Source organism: Diceros bicornis, chromosome 31 (assembly GCF_020826845.1).
Source record: "Diceros bicornis minor isolate mBicDic1 chromosome 31, mDicBic1.mat.cur, whole genome shotgun sequence".
NCBI classification, from domain to species: domain Eukaryota; kingdom Metazoa; phylum Chordata; class Mammalia; order Perissodactyla; family Rhinocerotidae; genus Diceros; species Diceros bicornis.
Genome location: NC_080770.1, coordinates 10,657,504 through 10,684,358, shown reverse-complemented (window position 1 = coordinate 10,684,358; position 26,855 = coordinate 10,657,504). Strand labels below are relative to the sequence as shown.

The following is a 26,855-nucleotide window of genomic DNA, read 5'->3' as shown; positions in this document are numbered from 1 at the left end:
TTTACATACGTTTTCTCATTGAAGCCCCACAACAAATTTGGTTTCCTGGACCGGTAGCTACAGAAGTTGTAGTTCAGAGTTCTATTTTTGTATAAGGTCTGGCCATTGTCCCTTCATATATTCAGTCTCTTGGGAAGGAATCAGCCCCTGTATTGTCAGTAATTTAAGTTGGGGCGAAAGGGGTGGTATTTGTTGGACAAAGTGAAAGTTTACCTTTGACATTGGCTCATCCAACCAAAAAAGTTTAAAGCAAGTTAATAATGGAAATACAATTATAACTCAAAAAGGCTACTTTACATAATACAATAATGTATCCTTTGGTTCTTGCCACTCATCTAGTAGCCAGTTGTCTTACTGGATAGAAATGTAAACTCCTATTGGAAGGACGCTACCATAACGGGAATGTAGGGGAGCCCCACCAGAGTTCAGGTGATTGCTCCAGTTATCTAGGGGGTCAGTGTCTTAACAGCACGCTCTGGAGCAGGGAAGAGGAGACGTGTCAACAAAAAAATAAGGGCACTTGTGGTTAAAGGAATTCAGAGCTGGGATCCTGAGGCTCAGAGGAGGGAGTAATTGGGGGTTTAGGCTCTTCAGTGCACCCGAGAACCAGACCAATCACAGAGTTTATCTTTGTTCTTTACAAAAGGTTAAGAAGAGAGACAATTAAAAGGAAGAGACTTGAATTTAAAAGAATAACTACCAAGCCTGCGAAACCTCTCAGGCAGAGGAAGGATTTCAGCGCGTGCAGCGCTGCTTTCCAGCTTTCAATGACTGAACCGGGGCACATCACATCACGCATCGCGCCGCCAACACCAACATCCCGCCCAGCCTCATGAGGAGTAGGAGGAGCTCCCCACATCCCACTAGGAAGCTTGCGTGGGTGGAGGACCTGCACAGCCCCAGATCCGGGAGCCGGACGGCGGGGATCGAACCGAGAGTTGAGACTCCGACAAACGCGCGCGATCTTTGCGCGGCGGGGCTTTACGGTAATTCTGCGCGGCGGGCTTTACGGTAATTCTGCGCGGCTGCCCCGCCCTCGTGCGCAGGCGCGGAGCCGTTGCCGGTGGAGCGGTTGCGAGCCGAGCGGTTTCCAGAACCGCCTGGCCGAGGGGCAGGAGCGTGTGGCTTCTGAGCCTGAAGCCTCGGCCTCCGCCTCCCGCGGCGTCCTCGGTAAGTGGACAGCCCTGCCCGAGCAGCCGTCCGCGACCCGGGAAGCGCCCGCCCCGGTGCCGGGGGGTCGAGGCGGGAGGGTGCTGACGAGGTCCAGCCCTCAGACCGCCCCGGGCCCCTCGGCGGGCATGGGAGCGGGGGACACGTCTCCGGGGAAACCGAGGCCGGACGTGGAGCCCGGGAGGAGGGCTGGAGCGCTGGCTCCGAGCTCCATCCCCGCTCCCCCTCGGCCGGTGGATCAGCACGGGGCGGGAGCCGGGGTTCTCCGGGGAAACTGAGGCCCGGTGGCAGCCCGGAGGAGGGGGCATGGGCTGTGGGTTCCGGAGCGCCCATCACCTCCACGAGGCCGAGGGGGCTGGGGGGCGGGGCGCTCTCGGCCTTTCGTGCCAAGTTGAAGCCGAGCCGCCTCTTTCCCCCGCTACCCTCTCGGTATCGGGTACTGCCTGAGGCTGTAGACCCTGCCACCCTCCCGGAGCAGAAACTGGACCTTGTCCCCAGGCGAATCTCACGAGATGATGATGCCCGGTGCGGTTTTCTTGGACCCGTTTGCAATGACCCTTTCGTCTTTCTGATCCCTAGCATCCGTCGGCATGAATCCCGTGGTCGTGGTCCACGGTGGCGGGGCCAGCAATATCTCCAAGGACCGGAAAGAGCGGGTGCGCCAGGGCATCGTCAGAGCCGCCACCGTTGGTTACAACATCCTCAAGGGGGGAGGGAGCGCAGTTGACGCCGTGGAAGGAGCCGTGACCGTCCTGGAAGATGACCCGGAGTTCAACGCGGGTAAATTTGCCCTGCAGCTAGTAAACGATGCCTAATCAGGTTAAGCTGCTCCCTGAAAAATAAACAGAACTTTTCTAAAGTGTCAATGAATCTAATCAGGTTTGTGGTAAAACTTAATATGCTGAAGAGATCTGATTTTTCTCTTTTTGCCTCTTGACAAAGTTGTTTTAAAGAATTTTTAAACCCATTAACTCACCCTTTTTCCTTTAACCTGCTTCCTAGAATTCACATCCCAAGGGGCATTTTTATTACGGCTTTTGTGGAGGGTAGGAGTAGACTACATACCATAACTGCCCATTTTAAGTTTTGAAAAGTATATACTCCTGTGTAACTACATCACAACCAAGATGTAAATCATTTCCATCACCCCCAAAAGTTCCTTTATGCAGCTTTGCAGTTAATCCCCCCTCCTTCCCCAGCACCAGGCATCCACTGATCTGCTTCTGTCACTGTAGATTAATTTGCATTCTCTGGAATTTCATATAAATGCAGTCATGAGAGTGTATTCTTTTGTGTTTGGCTTCTTTCACTCAATCAATCCTGTTTTGGAGTAATGATCATCATAACTACTATGAGTGTCTTCTGTGTACCACGCAGTGGTCTAAGAAATTTATGTGATTAACTCATTTAATCTGCACTGTAGTCCTGTGAGTTAGGTGTAATTGTTATGCTCATTTCTCAGATGGGAAAACTAAGGCACAAAAAGATTAAGTAACTTGCTAGAAGACACGCATTTCCTTTTTGCTGTAAAATAGAAAACCTAAAATCTAGGGATTAAAATACTTCTTGGAAATACACCACCCACCCAGCGTCTGTCAGGGAAAAGAATTTCAGGAAATCTTAACCAATTAGTCATCAGATATCTACTGAGTATTTTTCTGTCCCCTTGCCTCTGCTAAGCATTCTTTAACACTTAAGAAAAATTTCATAAGTGTGCCTGACCATAGAGTGAGGCGTAACTGCATTTTTATGGCTGTTTGTTGAGCCAGAACTTACTACATGCTCTCCCCTGCCAGCAGGGGGAGCAGCCCGCCGTTTCAGTCGGGGCTTGTTAAACAGTTTGCCTGTTAGTAGTCTGGGCCCTCTTGGATGACAAACCCCCTCTTATTCACTCAGGACCTTCGTTTGGCCAGGTCGTTCTGGTCTCCTACCTTCTCTAACAGGATCAGTCATCTGCGTGAATTGGGACGTATGGATTAGGGAACTGAGCAGCTAGGTCTTGTTTCTTTGCTCTGTCCCCAGAGCCTTCTGAGCGCCTCCCTTCTGATTTCCCAGATGTCTGCTATTCACCACGTTGAGGAAGAAGAAAGTAGGGCTGAAAAGGAAATCAAAGAATTAGGGGGAAAAGTGGGACTTTAACAGCTTACTGTCTACCTTGAGCTCTGTTTTCTATTTGCTTTTCCCAGCTGAGGTCAATACAAACAAACAGTATTTCCAGCAGCTTCAGCTATAATCCTCTAGAACTATTTGGGAACTTCTTACAAAAGGTGGCTCCTGGTAGTTATTGAGCTAAGTGGCAATAATTAGCATTCATAACACAGCTTTTCTGAGTGTTTGTAATAACATTGTTTACATTGTATTCACATTTCAGTATGGATTTCACTTTTGTTTAAAGCTTGTTTCATAATACTTAATTAAAAAGTAGTTTATTTATTAGAAACCAACACTGTAAAAATTGAACTTTTAGATGTGAATGCTAGAAATATTCTTTAAAGACTTGCTTAGATTGGCAAGCAAATAATGAACCTTTGTTTTCACTGGAGTTGAGCAATATTTAAACAGAACTTTAGTTACTACAGTTCAATTTTATAAGCTGTCAAAGATTCTTTGAGATAATAGGATTTTATTTATCCACCCTCTTCTTGAACTCCTTATAATATAACATCTATAAGATAAAAATGTGTGATGGGGTCTAGGAATTTTTTGTTAATTTGTTTTGAAGATTTCCAGGTGATTCTGAAGTACAACCAGCTGTAGAATCCACTAGCCTAATACCATACCTTTTTTTTTTTTTTTTTTTTTTTTTTGGTGAGGAAGACCAGCCCTGAGCTAACGTACGATGCCAATCCTCCTCTTTTTTGCTGAGGAACACTGGCCCCAGGCCAACATCCGTGCCCATCTTCCTCTACTTTGTATGGGACGCCGCCACAGCATGGCTTAACAAGCAGTGCGTCGGTACACGCCCGGGATCCGAACCAGCGAACTCTGGGCCACCGTAGTGGAGCACACGCACTTAACCACTTGCGCCACCGGGCCGGCCCCAATACCATACCATTTTAACAGATTTCTTTGTGAGTGTCATTTGTATATAGTAAAATTTCCCTTTTTTAGTGTACCGTTCTGTGAATGTGACAAACACAAATAGTCATGTAACCACTGCCACAATCAAAATATAAAACAGTTCCATTACAAATTCTCCCATACCCCTTTGAGTCCACACCTCCATTCACCCCTAGCCCATCAACAACTCATGTGTTTTCTGTCCCTCTAGTTTTGCCTTTTCCAGAATTCATAAATGGAATCATACAATATGTAGTCTTTAGAGTCTGGATTCTTCACTTAGAGTAGGGCATTGGAGGGTTATCCGTGTTGGCACAAGTATTGGTAGTTCATCCCTTTTTATTGTTGAGTAGTATCCCATTGTATGGATATACCACCATTTTTGTCATTTACCAACTGAAGGACGTGTTCAATTTTGGGCCATTACAAATCACTATACATTTGCAAACAGGTTTTCATGTGAACATGTTTTTATCTCTCTTGGGTGAATAACTTAGGTGTGAGATTGCTGGTCATATGGCAAGTGTATATTTAACTTGATTTGGAACTGCCAAACCGTCTTCCAAAGTAACTACTGTTTTCCATTCCCATCAGCAATGTCTGAAAGTTCTAGTTATTCTGCATCGTCACCAGCACTTGATACTATCAGTATTTTTTATTTTAGCCATTCTAATAGATGTATGGTGGAACTCATGCTAGTGTGAATTTGCATTTCCTTAATGGCAAATGATGTTTATTTTAACATCTTTCAAGTCTTTTGTCAATCCTGTATTGATTTTTTCTCTTTTCTTATTACTGAGTTTTAAGAGTTTTTTGTGTATTCTAGATATAGGTCTTTTCTCAGATACAGACATACCTCATTTTATTGCATCTTGCTTTATTGCTCTTTGCTTTATTGTGCTTCACAGATGTTTTGTTTTTCACAAGACCCTCCCCCAGCAAAAAGATTACAACTTGCTGAAGTCTCAGATGATGGTTAGCATTTTTAAGCAATAAAGTATTTTTTAATTAAGGTATGTACATTGTTTTTTTAGACATAATGCTATTGCACACTTAATAGACTACGTAGTATAGTGTAAACATAACTTTTATGCACACTGGGAAACCAAAAAATTCCCATGACTCACTTTATTGCAATATTCACTTTATTGCAGTGATCTGGAACCGAACTTGCAGTATCTCTGAGATATGCCTGGATGTGATTTGCAGATATTTGCTCCAGTCTGTGGCTTGTCTTTGCTTTCTCTTAACAGTGTCTTTCAAAGAACAGAAGTCCTTAATTTTGTATAAGTCCAATTTATCAATTTTTTTAACGGATCATGCTTTTTGTGTCATATCTTAAGAAATATTTGGCAAATCCAGAGACAGAAACATTTTCTCTTATGTTGTCTTCTAGAAATTTTATAGTTCCAGGTTTTATATTTAGGTCTATGATCATTTTTAATAAATTTTTGTATATGGTGTAAGGTATGTATCAAGGTTTAGTTTTTGCATAATTGTTCCAGCACCAGTTGTTGAAAAGGCAATCTTTTCTCCATTGAATGGCCCTTTTACCTTCGTTGGTAATCAGTTGACTTTATATGTATGAGTCTATTACTGGACTCTGTTCTGTTCCATTTATCTGTATGTATATTATTTCACCAATACCACACCAACTTGATTACCTTAGTTTTATATTGTCTTAAAAATCAGGTAGTAAGAGTCTTCCAACTCTATTTTTTCCATGATTATGTTAGCTATTCTAGTCCCTTTGCCTTCTTCACAAATTTGAGAATCACCTTGTCTATTTCTACAAAAAAACTCTGCGAGAATTTTTATTAGGATTGTATTGAATCTATAGGTCAGTTTGGAGAGAATTGAAATCTTAATACTGAGCCTTCTAATCCATGAACACAGTATATACTTCCATTTATTTAGATCTTCTTTGATTTCTTTCACTAGTGTTTGGTAGTTTTCAGCATACAAATCTTATAAATATTTTGTTAGGTTTATACCTAATTATTTCATATATTTTGGTGCCATTGTAAATAGTACTTTTTAAAATTTCAGTTACCAATTGTTCATTGCTAGTATATGAATATACCACTGATTTTTTTTCATACACTGATTTGCCGCCTTCTCTGTTAAGGTCTTTGACTCATTTTCTAATCAGGTTGTTTGTTTTCTTATTGTTGAGTGTTAAGAGTTATTTGCATATTTTGGATAGCAGTCTTTTATCAGATAAGTCTTTTATAAATACTTTCTCCCAGTCTGTGGCTTGTCTTTTCATTCTCTTGACAGTGGCTTTCATAGGGCAGAAATTTTTCATTTTAATAAACTTCAGCTTAATAATTTTTTCTTGGTGCATGCCTTTGGTATTGTTTCTAAAAAGCCAAACCCAGGGTCATCTAGATTTTCTTCTATGTCATCTTCTAGGAGTTTTATCATTTTGCATTTTACACTTAGGTCTGTGATCCATTTTGAGTTAATTTTTGTGAAGGATGTAAGGTTTGTGTCTAGTTTCGGTTTTTTGCATGTGGATGTCCAGTTGTTCCAGCATCATTTGTTGAAAAGACTTATCTTTGCTCCATTGCATTGCCTTTGTTCCTAAGATTCTGCACCCAATTCCAATGTGTATGGGTTTTTCCATACCACCAAGCAGTTCTCAGACACCAGCTGGGTGTCCTGTAATTCAGCTCAGTTCTGACACTATTTACCCAGAGATAGCATCAGATTCCGCAGGTTAAGGGCTCAGTCCCACACAACTGCCCTCCACTTCAGATGCCAACTGCAAGTCTAAGTTGTAACCTGTGCTTCTAACAGACTGGCTATAAATTGGAGGTTCCCATGACCCTCTCCTTGGGTTTGATTAATTTACTAGAGCAGCTCACAGAACTCAGGAAGCCAGTTTGCTCACTTGATTACCAGTTCACAGTATTACAGAGGATATTAGAGGATACCAATCAACAGCCAGATGAAGAGATACACAGGGCGAGGTCCTCTGTCCCTGTGGAGTTTGGGGCCTGGCATGGTGGCACATGGAAGTGTTCTGGTTCACCGCCCTGGAAGCTGTCTGAACCCCCATCCCTTTGGGTTTTATGGAGGCCTCATTACTTAGGCATGATTGAGTAAATCACTGGCCATTGATGATTCATTCAACCTCCAGCCCTTCTCCCTTCCCAGGAAATCAGGGAGTGGGGCTCAGAGTTCCAACCCTTAAATCATAATTGGTTCCCATGGCAACCAGCCCCCCATCTTGAGGGGATTCCCAAAAGTCACCTCATTAACATAAACCCAGTTGTGGTGGAAAGGGACTTGTTAGGAATAACAAGACACTCATTTCACCTTTATGGCTCTGAAGTGATTTCAGGAACTGAGGACAAAAGACCAAATATTATATAACAAAAGATGCTCCCATTGCTCTTGTCACTTAGGAAATTCCAAGGGTTTTGGGAGCTGTGAGCCAGGAACTGTGGACAAAGACCGAAATATACATTTATTATAAATCACGATGTCCCAGCTCCTTTGTCAGAGATCAGTTTATTCTATGTTTATGTGGGTCTGTTTCTGGGCTCTCTATTCTGTTCCGTTGGTCTGTTTCTCTATTCTTTTGCTGGTAGCACACTGTCTTGATTATTGTATAGTAAGCTTTTAGTAAGTATTGTGTTGTATTGTATAATATAGTATTGTATTGTATAGCTTTGTAGTAAGTGTCATCTCCAAATAGAGACAGTTTTATTTCTTCTCTTCCAATCTTTATACCTTTTCTTTCTTTTCCTTGCCTTATTGCACTGGCTAGACCATCCAATGTTACGTTGAATAGAAGTGTGAGAGCAAACATCCTTGCATTTTTTCCAAACTTAGAGGGAAAGCTGTGTCTTGCTTCCCCCCAGTCATTAAGTATGATTTTGGTTGGAGGATTTTACAGATGCCCTTCTTCAGGTTGAGGAGCTTCCATTATTCTTAGTTTCCTCAGATTTTTTTCTATCATGTATGGATGTTGAATTTTATCAAATCCTTTTTCTGCATCTATTGAGATGACCATACGGTTTTTCTTTTGTCTGTTGATAGGGTGAATATTGATTGATTGATTTTTGAATTTTGAACCAAGTGTGCATCCCTGGGATTAACACCACTTTGTTGTGATGTGTTATCATTTTTCTATACTGCTGGGCTTGATTTGATAGTGTTTCCTTTCATCCGTATTCATGAGACCAGACATACTGGTCTGTAGTTTTATTTTCTTATAATATCTTTCCGGTTTTGATATGAGGATAATGCTGGCTTCATATGATGAATTTGAAATGTGTTCCATCTTTTTCTGTTTTTCTCGAAGACTTTGTATAAAGTTAGTATTATTTCTTTGTTAATGTTTGGTGGAATTTGCCAATGAAGCCATCTAGGCCTGGAGTTTGTTTTTGTTTCATTTTGGTGGTAAGTGTCAACACAAATAATCTATGGTCAATCTATAAATCAAAATTGGGGAGAGTTTATTATGAACCAAATTTGAGGACTATAGTCCGGGGCCTTCTTTCCCCAAGGAAGGAAGGGCACCGAAGAAGTGGGGTGTACAGAGTGATTATATACCATCTTGGAACAAAGAGTATACATCACATATGATAGGAATGTCCCTTTTACTACTGTCATGAAATGCTTAGCTGGCACAGCAGTTTGGTGATTAATCCTTAATTTCCAGGAAGAGATGCTTATCTTTAAAGAAATACCAATATGGGGGGAAGCTACATCCCTATCTTTAAGGGCATCATTCTTGTCTTTGGGACATAGTAAATGTTTAAAGCAGATTTACAATGCATGCTCAACAGGCCACGTCAGGCCCTTTTGGAAAAATGAGGTCAGGCCAAATTAGTTTTAAACCAAATGGCTTCCTCGTATACTCCAACATATGCTATTGCTTTTCATTTATTTATCAAAAGTTTTTAACTAAGAGATCGGTTCCTTTAATAGATATGAGACTATTCAGATTATCTGTTTCTTCTTTGAGTGAGCTTCAAAGAACTAGCTTTTGGTTTGGGGAGGGTTTGTGGATTTTCTTATTTTTTCTTTTGCTGTTTTCTGTTCTGAATTTCGTTGATTTATCTTTATTGTCTCCTTTCTTCAGCTTGCTTTGGGAATAATTTGCTTTTCTTTTTCCCGTTAGATCATTAATTTGAGATCTTTCTTTTCTGATTCAAGCATTTAATGCTTTAAATTTTACTCTAAGTACTGCTTTGATTACATCCAAGTTTTTACATGTTGTCTTTTCATTTTTGTCCCATTCAAAACATGTTCTAATTTCCCTTGCAACTTCCTCTTTAAACCTTGGGTTATTTAGAAGTGTGATATTTAATTTCCAAATATTTGTGGGTTTTCCAAATATTACTGATTTTTAATTCAATTCTGTTACGATCAAAGGACATACTTTGTGTGATTTACATTCTTTTAAACTTTGTAAGCTTTGTTTTTTGGCCCCAGAATATGGTCTATCTTGGTAAATATCACATTTGCACGTTAAAAGAATGTGTACTCTGCTGTTGGATGGAAAGTTTTGTAAATCTCAGTAAGGTCAAGTTGGTGGATAATGTTATTCAGATCTTTTATATCTTGATTTTCTGTTTATTTCTATTGATTACTAAGAGAGGAGTGTTGAAGTCTTTAATTGTAATTGTGGATTTGTCTATTTCTCCTTTGAGTTCTATCAGTTTTTGCTTTATGTATTCTGAAACTGTTGTTCAGTGCATAGATTGTTGTCTTTTTGGTTAATTGACCCCTTTATTATTACTTAATGTCCTTCTTATTATTTACTGTTCCTTGCTCTGAAGTATACTTTGCCCGATATTAATATGGCTGCTCCAGCTTTCATTTGATTCATTTTGGCAGGGTATAACTTTTCCATTCTTTTACTTTTAACCTTTTTGTGTCTTTACATTTCAAGTGGGAGCTAACATCCTTTGCCAATCCTCTTCCTTTTGCTGAGGAAGATCGGCGCTGGGCTAACGTCCATGCTCATCTTCCTCTACTTTATATGGGATGCCACCACAGCATGGTTTGACAAGCGGTGCGTTGGTCCACACCCAGGATCCGAACCTGCGAACCCCAGGCCGCCGAAGCGGAGCACAGGAACTTAACTGCTACGCCACTGAGCCAGCCCCCTAAACTTTTTTTAAGGGCTGTTTTGGGGTTTATAGTATACATCTTGCACTTGTCACAGTCTACCTTCGAGTAATACAGCACTTCATGCATAGTGCTATAACACTATAACAGCATACTTCTGTTTCCCCTTTCCTGGCCTTTGTGCTATTGTTGCCATATATTTTATTTTTGTCTGTGTTATAAATTGTCCAATACATTGTAATTATTTTTCCTTTAAATGGTTATATTTTAAAGATATTGTAAAAATAAAGGGAAAAACTATTTCTGCTTTATCCACATGTTATTCATTTCCAGTGCTCTTCATTCCTTTGTGGGGATCCTGATTGCTATCTGCTGTCATTTTCCTTCTGCCTGAAAAACTTCCTTTAACATTTCTTAGGCCGGCCCCGTGGCTTAGTGGTTAAGTGCACGCGCTGCGCTGCTGGCGGCCCGGGTTCGGATCCCGGGCGCACACCGACGCACCACTTCTCCGCTGAGGCCGCGTCCCACATACAGCAACTAGAAGGATGTGCAACTATGACATACAACTATCTACTGGGGCTTTGAGGGAAAAAATAATTAAATAAAATTTTTTTAAAAAAACATTTCTTGTATTGCACATCTGATATTGATGAATTTTCAGCTTTTACATGTCTGAAAATGTCTTTGTTTTCATTTTTTGAAAAGTACTTTCACTGGAATAGAATTCCAATATGACAGGTTTTTTCTTTCAGGCCTTTAAAGATGTTGCCCCACTGCCTTCTGGCTTACATCATTTCTGACAGAAATATGCTATCAATCTTATCTTTTTGCCTCTACCTAATGGTGTGCCTGCATGTAGTTTTCTTCATATTTCTTTTGCTTGGAGTTTATTGAGCTTCTCAGATCTGTGAATTTATAGTTTTCATCATATTTGAAAATGTTTTATCCATTATTTCCTTCAATATTTTTTTTGTTCCTCTGTCTCACCTCTCCTTTTGCGGCCTCCAGTTATACATACATTGGGCTTCTTAAAATTATCCCTGAACTCAATCATGCTCTGTTCTTCTTTTTTTCCTTTTTTTGTTTCAATCTTTTATGTTTTTCATTTTGGGCTGTTCCTATTGTTGTCTCTTCAAATTCATAAATCGTTTTTGCTGCAGTGTCTAAACTGGTGTTAATACTATCCAGTGTATTTTTCATTTCGGACGTCTTCTTTTTCATCTCTAAAAGTTCTATTTGGGTCCTTTTATATTTTCCTGCACATTCTGGTACATATGGAATATCGTTATAACAGTTGTTTTAACATCCTTGTCGACTGATTCTATCATTTGTGTCATGTCTGGGTCTGTTACTATTGATTGGGTTTTTTTCTCTTCATTATAGGTCACATTTTCCTGTTTCTTTGTGTGCCTGGTAATTTCTTATTGGATACCAGACATTGTGAATTTTACCTTGTTAGGTGCTGGATATTTTTATAATCCTTTAAATATTCTTGAGCTTTGTTCTTATCCCATTTTACAAATGAGGAAACAGGCACAAAGAGGTTAAGAATAGCTAGACTTCTAGGCAGAGAATGTTGGAGAAAGTGTGCTAGTGATACAGAGAACAGGATGTGCAAGAGTAAAGAGTAATCACAGAGTAATGAGAGCTTATGGTACTTTCAGAGAAACCTAATATTTTACTAAAAGTGTGGCCAAGGAGAGGAAATGAAGCTGGAAAAGTAAGTCAGAGGCCAGATCAAGAAGGGCTTCATACTTTTTATTTTGTAGGTCATGGGGTGCCAAGTCAGATTTGTGTTTTAAAAATTGTTCCTCTACTAATGGAGTAGAGAATGAATTAAAATAGGCAGCTTAGGGGCCGGCCCCGTGGCATAGCGGTTAAGTGTACACGCTCCGCTGCTGGTGGACCGGGTTTGGATCCCGGGCGCGCACCGATGCACTGTTTGTCGGGCCGTGCTGTGGCGGCATCCCACATAAAGTGGGGGAAGATGAGCACAGATGTTAGCTCAGGGCCACTCTTCCTCAGCAAAAAGAGGAGGATTGGCATGGATGTTAGCTCAGGGCTGATCTTCCTCACAAAAAATAAAAAATAAAATAAAATAGGCAGCTTAGAGGAAACTCTGAACTCATTTCTAAATTCTTAATTCTTGTTTTTCAACTTCTTTTTGGTTTTAGGTTGTGGATCTGTCTTGAACGCAAATGGTGAAGTTGAAATGGATGCTAGCATCATGAATGGAAAAGACCTGTCTGCAGGAGCCGTGTCTGCAGTCCGCTGTATAGCAAATCCCATTAAACTTGCGCGGCTTGTTATGGAAAAGGTATATGTGGTAATAAAGCATCCTTTTCCTAAGGAATGTTACTTGTGTACTTCAGTGACTACAAGGGGTCTGACTATAGGGAAATAACTTGAAATCACTGTTCTCCTAAAATTATATACAAGAACAGAAGCCACGTTAAGTTTCTCAAATAAGCCAAGATTCTGACTTTGTTGACGATGTAATTTGAGTAGTAATCCTTTAACCAGTGATTACTTTGTTTTCATGTTATCTTCCTGTATTTTCTTCAGCCTTCTCTCAACACATGTAACACATACAAACTGAACAGACCCACTGTTTAATAGCATGTGTTAAATAAAAATGGATTAAGTTCTCTAAATTTAAGATCATATGTAAGTCACGTTCCTAGTAATATTCCATCATTTTTTAGTTTTATTGAAAATATAGAAACTCAGAGAACCAGGCTCTTTTCAACATCCAGAAAAGCAAGCCAGTGGAATTTGCATTTTTGAGGCTTTATGCTCAAAGAAAAGTAATTATTTTTATACAGTTGGAACAGTTTAAAAGATTTTAACTTTTTCTGGGCCGGCCCGTGGCTTAGTGGTTAAGTGCGCGCGTTCCACTGCTGGCGGCCCGGGTTCGGATCCCGGGCGCGCACCGACACACCGCTTTTCCGGCCATGCTGAGGCCGCGTCCCACATACAGCAACTAGAAGGATGTGCAGCTATGACATACAACTATCTACTGGGGCTTTGGGGGAGAAAAATAAATAAAATTTAAAAAAAAAAAAAGATTTTAACTTTTTCAAAAAACCATTTTTCCATTTCTTTCTGGCTGAAGACACCTCATTGCTTTCTGACTGACCAAGGTGCAGCAAAATTTGCAGCAGCCATGGGGATTCCAGAGGTTCCTGGAAAGCAGCTGGTAACAGAGAGAAACATAAAACGCCTAGAAAAGGAGAAGCATGAGAAAGATGCTCAGAAATTAGACTGTCAAAAGTAAGTGTCATCTGTGACTCATGTTTTTGGAATTTATTCAAGTGTGAAAGTTTGACAAATATCTGGGTATCCACATTTCTTCAGTAAGTCAAACATAAGTTGGTAGTTTCAGTTTTTATGTGAAATAATTCACAGTAAATAATGTAAATACTGCCCTTTTGGTACTCAAATTAGGCTAACAGAATTCCTTCTCCAATGTGGTTTAATAAGAGAATGCTTTGTGTTAATGTATTAACTATCTGGATGCTTCTAGATCAGTTTGTTACCTTAAGTACAGGAATCCCCCCTTATCCGCAGTTCCGCTTTCCATAGTATCAGCTACCCCTACCCCCAGTCAACTACAGTCCAAAAATATTAAATGGAAAATTCCAGAAATAAACAATTCATAAGTATTAAATTGCATGCTGTTCTGAGTAGCATGAGGGAATCCTGCTCTGTCCTGCCTGAGAGGTGATTCATTCCTTTGTCCATCGTAACCATCCTGTGTACACTACCCACCTGTTAGTCACTTAGTAGCTGTCTCGGTTATCAGATCGACAATCGTGATAGCACAGTGCTTGTGTTCAGGTAGCCCTTATTTGGCTTAATAATGGCGCCAGAGCCAAGTTTATTATTAGTTATTGTTGATCTCTTACTGTGCCTAATTTATAAATTGGACATAGTATCTATAGGGTTCAGTACTGTCTACAGTTCAGGCCTCCACTGGGGGTCTTGGAACGTATCCCCCTCAGGTCAGGGGGGACTGCTGTAGACTAAACAGGTTCTCTATGATCTAATGTACCCTATGAACTTACTTAAGCACTCTTTCATAGTGCAGAGAAATCAGTACAACTCTTATAAGTTTGAATTAATTGTGTTCTGAATTACAGTTTTCTGTGTTAGAGATTTCAGAATCCCAAATAAAAATCGCCTTATTTAAAGCAAAATTTGAAAAATAAAATTTGAATATGGCCTGGGAGTTTATAATGGCATATAATCTATTGACTCTGCATACTTTTTTAGATTTGTAATATTTAACCAGAGTTGTGCTTTAGTATCACCTAGGGAGCCTTTTCAAAATATACCTATCTGAAAAAAAAAAAAAAAAAAAAAATATACCTATCTGAGCCCCTTCCCTAAGGAATCTAATTGAACAGATCTGAGGTAGAGAGGCCAGGCAGGTGTATTAGGAAAAAGTTTCCCAGGTAATTCTGGTGTGTCCTCAGGTTAAGAATCTGTTTTGTAATATTGGCCGTATGTTGGTAGCTGTTGATAACCTTACCAAGTGCTATTGTATCTGTAGGCTAGAGTCACAGGAATGGGGTTGCTTTATCACTGGTTTGTGTACATTTTAATAGATCTTGCCACATTGCTTTCCAAAAATTCTGCAACAACACACGTCTCCACCAGCCAGTGCTACTTTTAGATATAAGCAAGAGGGGCTCCTGCCCTGGGCACTGCACTTTAGAGGACCCTCATATCACAAATACACAAAACACTTGGTTTATTACAGACACATGGGGCACCTCTGTCACTCAGCAGTGGCACAGCATGACCCATAACCCTCATCATCCACTCTTGTGACTAACATCATTCAGCCCCCAGCGAAATGCTTCTCTACATCTCTTGCTCTATGTCTGAAAAGCAAAGCCCACCTGAGTTTAAAGGTTTGTGGATTGTGCCCCTGCTGACGTCAGAAATGGACGCTGCTTTGGAGTGTGGGGAAGAAGCGAACAGCAGAACGACTTAGGTAAGAGAAAAAGACAAATTAATAACTTGTCAAATAAATTCTTGCATGATGAAGTATTGTTTCCCAGTAGTGCCCAGTGTCCATTTTCTCTGCGTTTCAATTTGTGCTTCTGGAGGTATTCGTGAATTAGTACAGTATCTGCAAGACTTGCATGCGAGGGCTGATTCCTATTACTTTTGAATTTGTATATATGTAGGTCTAGACCAGTACTGTCCAATAGAAATACGAGAGCCACATAGGTAATTTAAAATTTTCTAGTTGCCACATTTAAAAGAAAATAAACAGGTGAAATTAATAATATTTTAACCCAGTATACCCAAAATATTATTATTTCAACATGTAATTAATATAAAAATTATTTGAGATATTTTACTTTCTTTGATACCAAATATTAAAAATCAGATGAGTATTTTACACTTACAGCACATCTCACTGTGGACTGCCCACATTTCTAGTGCTCAGTAGCCACATGTAGTTAGTGGCTGCTGTATTGGACAGCGCAGGTCTAGACGGAACCTGCGTGAAGAACCAGTTCTCCATGTCGGCAACTAAATGGACACTGAATATTAGAATTATGAATGGTTTTATTCTTACAAAAATATTTAAAAGATTTGGTTAAATTTTCGATAATGTTAAAAATTTCAGCCCTTAAATAATTTTGATTTAAAATTTTATATTCACTAATTATAATTCATATTTTGACTTTAATATTAATAATTTTGTATAATTAAAAAACTAACTTTTTGAAATTATGTCTGCAAATTACTTTGATTTTTTATTTTTTTGAATTTGCTCTTAATTTTGATGAAAACATTTTAATTTTGTACACTTTAAATATAATTACATTTTACTTTTTAATCTCTAGATTGTTGAAAATGAGTGTAAGTCAAGATTTTGATAGAAAAAGAATACTTAAGAAGAACTCACAAAAGAAAAAAAAGGCTGAATGGAAAAAAGAAGCAAAAAATCTTCAAATAAATAGTCTGCTTGCATTTTTAAAAATAAAACAGGGGGCCGGCCCCGTGGTGCAGCCGGTTAAGTGCGCGCACTCCGCTGCGGCGGCCCAGGGTTCACCGGTTCGGATGCCAGGCGTGCACCAATGTACCGCTTGGCAAGCCATGCTGTGGCAGTGTCCCATATAAAGTGGAGGAAGATGGGCAGGAATGTTAGCCCAGGGCCAGTCTTCCTGAGCAAAAAAAAGAGGAGGATTGGCAGATGTTAGCACAGGGCTGATCTTCCTCAAAAAAAATAAAAATAAAACAGTAAAAGTAAGCAGTCTTCTTCCAGGATAACCCACATAAAAATCACAAACAGGACATTACAAATTATTTGTTCAATGAAGATTTAATTACTTCTCAAAACAATAAAAATTAGTAAGACTTTTGTTCTCACCATAATCCACAACTTGAACAGTTCAGATGAAATCTCTGCAACTTCATGTTCTTTAGTAAAGGAAGATTTCACTGCAAATCACAAAGAATCACACACACAGTTTCTAGAATTGGCAGAAAAGACTGAATAAACAACAAATGATAATACCAGAAAAAGACAAAGCTAGAAAACATCAATGTACTGTTCTTGAAAGAATAATATAATATTTCCGATATTTAGCCAAGCCTAATGATGCTTTTCATGGCACGACCACCACAATGTTTACAAAAAACAATGGAAAATTTCTAGGTTTAGTAAAAATTATTTCAAAATTTGATAAAATGCCAACCATAATTAGGACAAAAAATATTGAAACTAATGATCACTATCTAGGATAGAGAATTCAAACAGATTAAGGGATAATAAAGTGGGAGATGAAATCGTATATAAAGTTTTTTTGAAAAAAATACTCAGTTCAACTAAAATGTACCATGGTCAGAAGACATGTTGAAAAACTAACATTTAAAAGACTGTCAAAGGAGAGCCTGTGATAATGGAGCTAACATGATTGGTAGATAAAAGGTGTAGAAGCATGAAGTTTGTCAAGAATCCAGAAGTGTTCTGTGTGACATGAACAGCTCACAGTTTGAATTTGTTTCTAGGAGACAGGCCCTCCGCTGTGCCGACAGTGATGATGTTGTGAGACAGTGGAGGGTCCAGTACACGATTTTCTAGATAATGCCCAAATATGGGACAGCTTGATTAAACTCATATCAGACCTTATAACAAATCTCAGACATATGGTGGGAATACCAAGTAAATGCTGTTAAAGTAATTAAGTTGAATTTAGATAAGAAGGGTTCAGCAAAACCACAGAAGATCCTCAAAGAGCAAGTCATGGGCTTTAACAGGAAGTGAAAGTAATTTTGAATTTGCGCTATCTGCAGTTATTTAGTATGAACTGTTAATTTCTATTGATATCCTTAAGCTTTAAAAATCGTCATTTTAGGGGCTGGCCCGGTGGCGTGGCAGTTAGGTGCACATGCTCCTCTTCGGCGGCCCGAGGGTTCGCAGGTTCGGATCCTGGTCGCGCACAGACACACTGCTTGTCAAGCCATGCTATGGCCGCATCCCATATAAAGTAGAGGAAGATGGACACAGATGTTAGCCCAGGGCCGATCTTCCTAGGCAAAAAAAGAGGAGGATTGGCATCAGATGTTAGCTCAGGGCTGATCTTCCTCACAAAAAAAAAAAAAAAAAAAAAATCTTGTTTGGCTATTTCACTTTTCAAAGGATTAAATTTTTTTTTTTAATTTAGAAAAAGAAAAATAAAAATAACATGAAATACACAAGAAAAATGACATTCCAATAAAGTATAAGGAAATTGAAACAAGGAAACGAAGATATTTGCCTAACTTGAAAGAAAAGATTCATGTACAAATAATGTCGAAACCAGTTTCTATAGAGGCTATTTTTCTGTTCATTATAAATCAGAGCATAGAACCATCTGAAGAGAGATTTGAACAAAATCCAACAACATACTGCTGTTTTCAGTTTTCTTTATAATATACCAGCATTGAAATTTGAAAGGAGAACCTAAGACATTTTGCATGGACCTAAATACTGCTTAAGAGATGATGAAAATGACTATAATAAGTGATTGTGATTTATATGATTAAATTACAATATTTAGTAATATCTTCTGTGATAATTAATCATATGTAACCCCATATAGCATTTGAGTGTGGTAATGTAAAAATCAGGATTCAATTTCCAATTCTAAGTATTGCTATAAGAAATAATTCCAGTTGCTACTGCCTTAGTAGAGTGAAGCTTCTCCAAATTAAAATTGAATGAAAAACTTGCTATGAACCACATTGACTCAAGAAAGGTTGTGTTATTTGGCACTTTGTCAATAGGATGCATGTTGTGTGGAAATGTTGATTGTAAGAACATAATCAGTGCTCCCTGAAATGAAGGCAAGGAAAATTAACTTTATTGAATAAATAACTTATGAATTATAATGTGTGTGTCTTCTCTTTTTCACTCATCCAGCCATCACCAGCTGATCAACAAAAGATCCAGTGCACAATAATAATTAAATTGTCGTCATTACTAGTTTGTCAACTTTCAGTCATATGAAAACCATAGCTTTACAATACTTTTCAAGATACATTTATCACAGTAAGAGGATAGAACATATTTATAACTTCTAAATATAAAACATTTGGTGTCTGGGCCTCCATTTGCATTTGTGGTCTTGCTTTGGCGTCTTGCAAATGTTAGGGGTGGACCTGCCACCAGCAATGACTAGAAGTACCCCTTTCCTTATCTGACACGAGGATGATGTTGTCACTTTAATTTGCTTTCCCCTGAGTACTAACAAGTTTGAGTATTTTCCATTTGTTTGTGGCTTATTGCTTTCTATGAATTTGCCTATTTTTGTCCTATGGTCATTTTTTCTCTTTAGTTGTTTCGTTCCCTATCAGTCCTAAAGCTATCTTCTCCGTTAAGAAATTTTCCCAAATCTGTTTTTAGTCTTGCTTGTGGTATTTTTGCCATATAACAGTTTTAATTTTTTTGTAATCAGATACATAGTCTCCCTCTTCTTGTAGAGTTTGTAAGACCAGAAACTTAGAAGGTAGCCCCCACCCTGAGACATATAGTCACCTACATTTTCTTGAAGAATTTTGTTCTATGTTTTATATTTAGGTCTTTAGCTATCTGGAGTTGATTTTTGTGAATGGTGGAAGATACGGTTTCTGTTTCTCCTAAACAGAATGCCAGATTTCTCTTTCTAGCCCCTTGAGTGCCAGGCTACATCTATAGCTGCGATTCAGTCTCTCCATGAGATTGCCTGAAAGGTACCTCAGGCTTCCGTCCCAAACTGAACTCTTTCTTTCTCCACCTGTCCCCCTCCACACACACCAACAACAAAACAAAAATCTGTTCCTAGTAGTCTTCTACATTTCAGTAAATGATCCTTGCATCCTTTCAGTTCCTGAGGTCAGAAGCCTTCGAGTTGTTCATGATTTCTCTCTCTCACATCCAGTCCACCTGCAAATTCTGTCAACTCGACCTTTAAAATGTCCCAAGTCCAGCCTACTTCTCACCCTCTCCACTGGGTCCACCCTAACACAAACCACCGTCTCTTCAAGCCTCCTAACAACTCTATCGCCACTCTTGTCTCCTTCAGTCAACACAGTAGTGAGAATAACTATCTTACGATAAACTTTTTGTAGAAGTACCGCATATATAGAGAAGTGCATAGATCCTGTGTGTACCCCTTGGTGCACTTTTACAGTGGACACACCCATGTAATCAGCACCCAGATCAAGAAATAGAACATTGCCAGAAGCTGCCCGTCATGCCCCCTTCCATTCACTAGCCTCCCCCCAAGTAACCACTTACCTGACTGCTAACACCGTGGATTGGTGTTGCCTGTTTGTTAACTTGATTTAAATGGAATCATAGTCTGTGCTTTTTGGGGTCCCTTTTTTCATCATCATATTTCTGAGATTCATCCATTTGGTGCACATAGCAATGGCTCATTCTCGTTGCACTGTATCCCGTTTCATGTCTATATCACAATTTATTTACTCTACCTTTGGTGAACATTTGTGTTGTTTTTACTTTGCTGTTGTTTACAAATAGTACTGCTGTGAAAATTTTTGTACGCTTTTTGGATGAACATATCTCCATGTTTCTGTGGGAAGAAACGGGAACTTAAGAAACAGAAACTGGAACTTAGTTTTGAGAATGAAAGGGATGCTATTAAGTAAGCCAGGACTACAGGCATAAATCAGGGCTGTCCTCGGTAACCAGGATGGATGGTCACCCACCTGTCACAGGAGCCTTCATGATCTGCCTGCTGGCGGTCCCTCTGACCCTCCTACACTCTCCCTCACCTTATTCTCTCCACCCACGGTGGCCTTCTTGAAATTCCATGAACTTGGCAAGCATGTTCCTGCTTTGGGAACGTTCTTCCCTGGCAATCAGCATGGCTTGCCCCTCGCTTCCTTCAAAGAGGCCCTATATAAAACAGCACCTCCCCACCATGACTCTCCCCATAATCTGCTGTAGTCTTTTTTTTTTTTTTTTTTTTGGTGAGGAAGATCAGCCCTGAGCTAACATCCATGCCAATCCTCCTCTTTTTGCTGAGGAAGAGTGGCCCTGGGCTAACATCTGTGCTTATCTTCCTCCATTTTATATGGGACACCACCACAGCATGGCCTCGCAAGCGGTGCTTCAGTGTGCGCCCGGGATCCGAACCTGGGCCGCCAGCAGCTGAGTGTGTGCACTTAACCGCTACACCACGGGGCTGGCCCCATCCTGTAGTCTTCTTAGTTTCTATTGCCATTTGATTAAACCTGAAATTTTTATTGCCCTGTTATCCTCAGCCCCAAATGCAAGCTCCATGGGAGAAGGGACTTTTGTCCATTGAGTTCATTGCTGTGTCCCTGCACTTACAACAGTGCCTCACAAGAATCCGGGTGGGGGGGGTGTATAACTGTTATTGTATAATTTCTTCAGCTTTTTTACTTGAAAATTTATAATGTTAGGGAAAAAAATGAACATTTCATCTTTACAGCGAGCCCCGTGAAACAGTCAAAGTGGGGTCTGTGGACAGGCAGCATTGACGTCTCCTGGGAGGTTGTCAGGAATGCAGGGTCTTGGGTCCCACCCTGTACCTACCGACTCAGGACCTCTGGGGGAGGCCGGGAGCCAGAGGGTTCTTATGCACACTCAAGGTTGAGGTGCACTCAATTATTTTCTCCCCATTTTATAGACAAGGAAAGTGAAAGTAAAACTTGAGTCAGTCACACAGCTAGAAAATGATGGTGCTGGGAATGGATGTACTCAAAGTCAGGGCCTGACAGAGTGTCTAGCAATCTAACTGACATGTGGAATAAAAAGCAAACAGACTTACTTTGCCATTTCCGTGAGTAGGGAATGTTGGAATCAAAACGTGTCCCATTTGCCATTAACATACAATGCGGGAATTTGAGTGGCGTTAAGCTACACTGTTACCTGTGGGAGTGTTTCTCATCTTCAGCCTGTCTCTTTCTCTGTTTATTTTTGGCAGAAACTTGGGAACTGTGGGTGCTGTGGCCTTGGACTGCAAAGGAGACGTGGCTTATGCAACCTCTACAGGGGGCATCGTTAATAAAATGGTCGGCCGAGTGGGGGACACACCGTGTATAGGTGGGCTTCATGGATGACTACTGCCCCCTCTTTTCTTCCCCCGTCCTCAAGTTCTCATCCTCTGTTCTCCACCCCCTCTTGTTTTCTTTCTTTCCTCATTTCCCTCCTCTTCTTGGTGGCAGCTTCAGAATTTCTGGGAGTGGCAGTTGGGCTGGAAGGAGTTAGGACACTGCTTTGAGAGGGCATTTGTATCTAGTCGGCTCTCTCTCCTAGATTGCACATCTTTGGGATGACCTGGGAGGGAGATGGAGATGGAGGATGCTAAAGTCACCCCCATGCTACCCCATAGTGCCCCTTTCTTCTCTCTAGCCCCAGTGTCAGCATCTGCAGACTTATTCCCAAAGGACTAAGTACACAAAACCTCTTCATGGGCATGGGCTGAGATTAACGAACAAAGAAAACTGAGAATTTAAGTTTACAGTTTTTATATTTGAGTGGCATGAAAGTGACATACTGCTATTATAGAGATATTACAGATCGCAGTGTTCTTTGCATTAACATTGAAGCACATTATCTAATTCCCAGGAGTGGGTGAGTGGGGGGTGTATGTGTTCCACCCTGTGCCAGCTGGGTAGATATGCTTTGGGGCAAAGGAAGAGCTGTCCTGCTGTAGCTGCTGCATGAAAGGTCAGGCCTCCGCCCCCGAGGCTCCCTTCGTCCTGATTGCAGGGTAGTCACCTGGCGCTTACTGGTCCCCCTGTGCATCGCAAGTGATGGCTGCTAATCTGATCTTCGTCTACACTTTGGCACTTTTTGGGATTTCATATGGATGTAGCATTAGATTGTGGTATGTGTTTGAATTTCTTGACTGTTGATGCTCAGTTAGAACCAGTCACCTTCTTTGAGCAGGATCTGGAGGTTATGCTGACAATGACATTGGAGCCATTTCAACGACGGGGCATGGGGAAAGCATCATGAAGACGAATCTGGCCAGACTTGCTCTCTTCCACGTAGAACAAGGTACGTAGAAGTTCATATGATCTGAAGATGTGTAAAGAGAAGCTGTTTGTAAATAGATGGAGAAGTATATGAAGCCCTTTCTTATTTGCTGTAGATGTTGCTTTCAGGTTAACACTATTTTCAGGTTAACACTGTTGTGACTCCTGTTAGGATCTGAAAAGAAGAGTGTTTAGAATACCGTTTGTCAGCCCACCAACTGGGAGAAGATATTTGCAAATCATATATCTGATAAGGGGTTAATATCCAAAATATATGAAGAACTCATACAACTCAACAACAAAAAAGCAAACAACCCCATCAAAAAATAGGCAGAGGATGCAAATAGAATGCCATTTGTCTTGCACGTCTCGGGAGAAGGGGCAGTAGAGAGGCTGTGAGCCTGGGTGTGGGAGACAGGGCAGCTCTGCTCAGGCTGGTGCTAGGGCTCCGTCTCAGTGCAAGGAGGGCCTTTTATGGTGAGGATCCTTCTTTGAAGCATGCAAACAGAAATTATTTACCAAAGATCTTTGTTAATTCGCTTTGGTTTTTCATACTGCAAATGGTTTTCCCATGAGATTTCTTTCAATGTGTTGTTTCTCAAACTTTTCTTGTTTTCAGGAAAGACATTAGAAGAGGCTGCTGATACTTCCTTGGGTTACATGAAGTCAAGGCTCAAAGGTTTAGGGGGCGTCATCTTGGTCAACAAAGCAGGAGACTGGGCAGTAAAGTGGACTTCTGCATCCATGCCCTGGGCGGCCGTCAAGGATGGCAAGCTGCACTCCGGAATTGATCTTGACGACACCTGTATCACTGACCTGCCCTAAGCCCCTGGAAGATTGTATTCTAGATGCTAGCTTGGAGGTAAAGTACAGTTCCCTGGTGTGGAGACTTAGCTTAATCAATTAGATTTAGAAATGGAAAAATTCTGCAGTCTGTCACTCCTTTTGTTGCCTTGATCAATAAGTATATGATTGTTTGGTTGAGAGGCGGATGCTGAAGTGATGAGGGAAATGCCTGTATTCAGGTCAAAGTAAGACTAGTGAGGGTGACAAACCCTGCTGAGCCTTCCTCGTGAATAGTCCCCTTATCTTAGGTTAGGAAGAAGAAACAACCTGATCCTAACACGACAGGAATGGCCTCAGTGCGGGGAGCCTTTGGAAGTGGGAGACCCACAGCAGCGACAGAAGCTGCAGCCTGAAAGGCGTGGGGGATCCGGAGGAGACCGACTGCCCGGGCTCTCTTGGTTGAGACTTTCCCCCAGGACCAGGGAAGGGGCAAGAAGGAAGGGAAGGGCCTGGTGGAGGTCTGTACAAGTGAGACAGGAGCAGCCCCAGAGCTAATAGAGAAGTCCAGGTGAACCGCAGTGTGTCACAGAGTTCATTTAGAGTCAGACATCAGGTGAAAGAATCTGTGAGAGGGTAAACTGACTTTTCTAAGGAAGTTCGGATCTTCTCTGACTTACTAACATGGACATGTTTACAGACACTTTAAAAGCACCCTCTGGTAACCCGTAGCTCCCTAGTCTGGAGATGAGGGGTCACAATGGAGACTCTGTGGTGCCTCTTCAAGTCTGAGGGTTTTCCTGGGCTCACACATGAGTCTACTGTCTTCCCACCAGCCAGGACAGCTGACCAGAGCCTCCACCTGCCACAGGCCCTCTGGGTCCTCATAGTGAGCAACGGGGCTCACAACTTCTCCTCTCCTACGACACGGCAGGGCTGATCCATGTAGAGATGACACCATGACTCTACGCGTTCTCATACTGTCCAGTGCTATGGGATTCCTTCCCCCGCCCCACCCCAGCTGAATCAGGTGTTTGTACAATGTGGTGAGCATGGTGAAGAAAGTAATTTCCTTGGTGGAGAGTATTCCTGTTAATCTCTCTTTACATGGGAAATGGTATTTCTGCTGTGACATATCTGCTCAGTCTTTTAGTCTGTCAGGGCTTATTTTCTCTCTGGAAAGAAATTGCTTAACTTTAAATTCCATGTGCCACTAATAAAATGTATTTTGAAAGAATAACAGTGTGGTTAGGAGTCACTGTTGACAAAGACCAGAATGTACACAAGCTCCCTTTGGTCTGTCAATTAAGACAGGTGCACTAGTTAAAGTGACCTTCCGAGGTATGGGTGGGGTGTGGATATGATAATATATCCTGTCTCGTAGAGTACATTGGAGAGTTTTTTAGAAGAATTGAGCTTTTTCTGGATGGGTTAAGGAAGAAACCAAACCACCATTTGCAAGTATCAGCAGGGTTTATGGATCAGTCTTTCTGTAATTTGCCATTGTTCACGCCAAGACAGTCGCACAATTCTAGCTCCTGTCCCATGACCCTCCCTGGGCCACGTCAGCTGCTCTGAACTACAGAGAAAGAGGTGGCACTTGAGGGCAGAAGTGAGTTTGAATCCTGCTTCTCCCTACTACCTGGATGACCCTGGGCAAGTTAACTTCTAAGAATTTTTTCATCTATAAAATAGATTACTATGAAGATTAAATGAAATTGAAGGAAAATTGCTCAGTATTTACCTTAGGGATCCTGTGGACAAATGTAGAAACTGTGGCCAGGCCCAGCAGGGAGTCTGTGTGTTTGTCCTTGAAAACCTCAATATGCAACAACTGCCCTTTAGAAATCAGTGTTTTGTTAGGAGATATATTAGTTTGCTAGGGCTGCCAACAACAAAATACCACAGACAGTGGCTTAAACAAGAAGAAGTTATTTTCTCTCAGTTCTGGAGGATGGAAGTCCAAGATTGGGGTGTGTCAGCAGGTCTGGTTTCTCCTGAGGCCTCTCTCCTTGGCTTGCAGATGGCTGCCTCCTCACCGTGTCCTCACATGGTCTTTTCTTTATACACATCTGTGGCCAAATTTTCTCCTAAAGATGTCAGTCGGGTGGGATTAGGGCCCACCCTAACAGCCTCGTTTTAAATTAACCACCTCTTCAAAGGCTCTGTCTCCAACTACAGTCACATTCTGAGGTGCTGGAGGTTAGGGCTTCAACATATGAATATTGAGGCGACACAGTTTAGCCCATAAGAGGAGCCAAAGCAGAAACACATCAGGGGTTGGAGAAGTAGGGATAACTAAGTAGATAAGGGAAAAGGGGGGCCAGGATAGGGAGGCCAGGTGAAAGGTGTGATTTTGCGCTGATGAGTTCCGCCATTCACAAGGGAAGTGACTCCAGTTATCACGGACTGCTGGAGTCTCAGTGTGGGCGCCTGACCTTTTGGGCCCAGCGGCCCCAGCCCCGTCCAGTAAGGAAACATCAGCCCCCTGTGCAAGCCAAGGTGTGTATTCCTGCCCTCGGACCTTGATTCTGTGAAAAGTCACCTCCACTGGCCTGGGAATTCCATAAGCAGAGACCATGTATGGTTCTGTCTTTTGCCCACACATTGCCCTGTGACCTGCTCTGTAACTGTTTGTCAGACAAATAAATGAGCAAGATATTATCTGAAAGAGAGTGGCAATCTTTTTATCACTTCTATACCACAAGAGGGCAGCAAACTATAAAATATCCAAAGGAGAGATCATTTATCTTGACTCTGGATCAGAACAATCTAGTCAGAAAATTTGGAACCAAAAGAGGTTCCTGTTCCTGATTTTCATTTTCATCTGAATACTACAATTTATTTTATAGCAGAATTGTCCAAAACACAAACACTAGCAAATGCCCCACAGAACCCGTCAAAATCAACCATGTCTTTGACTCTTAAAACAACTGAAGCCCACTCTGCTCCTGCTGCCAGTGCTGGGGATCTCAGGGTGAGCACACTCAGGCAGCCCCAGCCTCTGCCCTCATTGCTCCTTCCAGCCAGGAAGACAGATCAATTGTAGCTTGGCCTAAACTTGCCAAAATGGTGGGATAATAAGGAGCACAGGAGGGGCCAGAGCTGAGAGCGAATGTCTGCCCAAGCAGGACACGCTGCAGTCAGCCCACCCTGTTGAGCTGGAAGGACAAGTCCTGGGAAGGAAGAGCCTTAACTTTGTAGCTGTTGCACAATAAATGTTTTTTTCAAATAAT

The 26,855-nt window shown here is 41.1% G+C and overlaps 1 protein-coding gene and 1 long non-coding RNA gene across 2 annotated transcripts; one reads left to right on the top strand and one right to left on the bottom strand.

The window, feature by feature from the left end:
* Positions 1 to 1,085: 1,085 nt before the first annotated feature.
* On the top strand, positions 1,086 to 26,348 carry ASRGL1 (asparaginase and isoaspartyl peptidase 1). Its single transcript, XM_058526676.1, has 8 exons — positions 1,086 to 1,170; positions 1,750 to 1,950; positions 12,495 to 12,637; positions 13,436 to 13,593; positions 21,780 to 21,898; positions 22,748 to 22,858; positions 23,456 to 23,698; positions 23,931 to 26,348. The coding sequence occupies exons 2-7, from the start codon at positions 1,761 to 1,763 to the stop codon at positions 23,659 to 23,661; spliced, it is 927 nt and encodes a 308-aa protein (XP_058382659.1). The 5' UTR covers positions 1,086 to 1,170; positions 1,750 to 1,760; the 3' UTR covers positions 23,662 to 23,698; positions 23,931 to 26,348.
* On the bottom strand, positions 1,885 to 15,321 carry LOC131394960 (uncharacterized). Its single transcript, XR_009216253.1, has 3 exons — positions 15,228 to 15,321; positions 3,102 to 3,265; positions 1,885 to 2,002 (listed from the first exon to the last, which is right to left on the bottom strand). It is a non-coding gene; the product is annotated as an uncharacterized LOC131394960 (long non-coding RNA).
* Positions 26,349 to 26,855: the final 507 nt, after the last annotated feature.

Excerpts from the sequence above, each read along its gene's own strand:
- ASRGL1 (XM_058526676.1), top strand. The coding sequence starts at position 1,761 with ATGAATCCCGTGGTCGTGGTCCACGGTGGCGGGGCCAGCAATATCTCC. Across the intron at positions 1,951-12,494 it reads TGACCCGGAGTTCAACGCGG|GTTGTGGATCTGTCTTGAAC; the intron begins GTAAATTTGCCC and ends TTTTGGTTTTAG. Across the intron at positions 22,859-23,455 it reads TCTCTTCCACGTAGAACAAG|GAAAGACATTAGAAGAGGCT; the intron begins GTACGTAGAAGT and ends TCTTGTTTTCAG.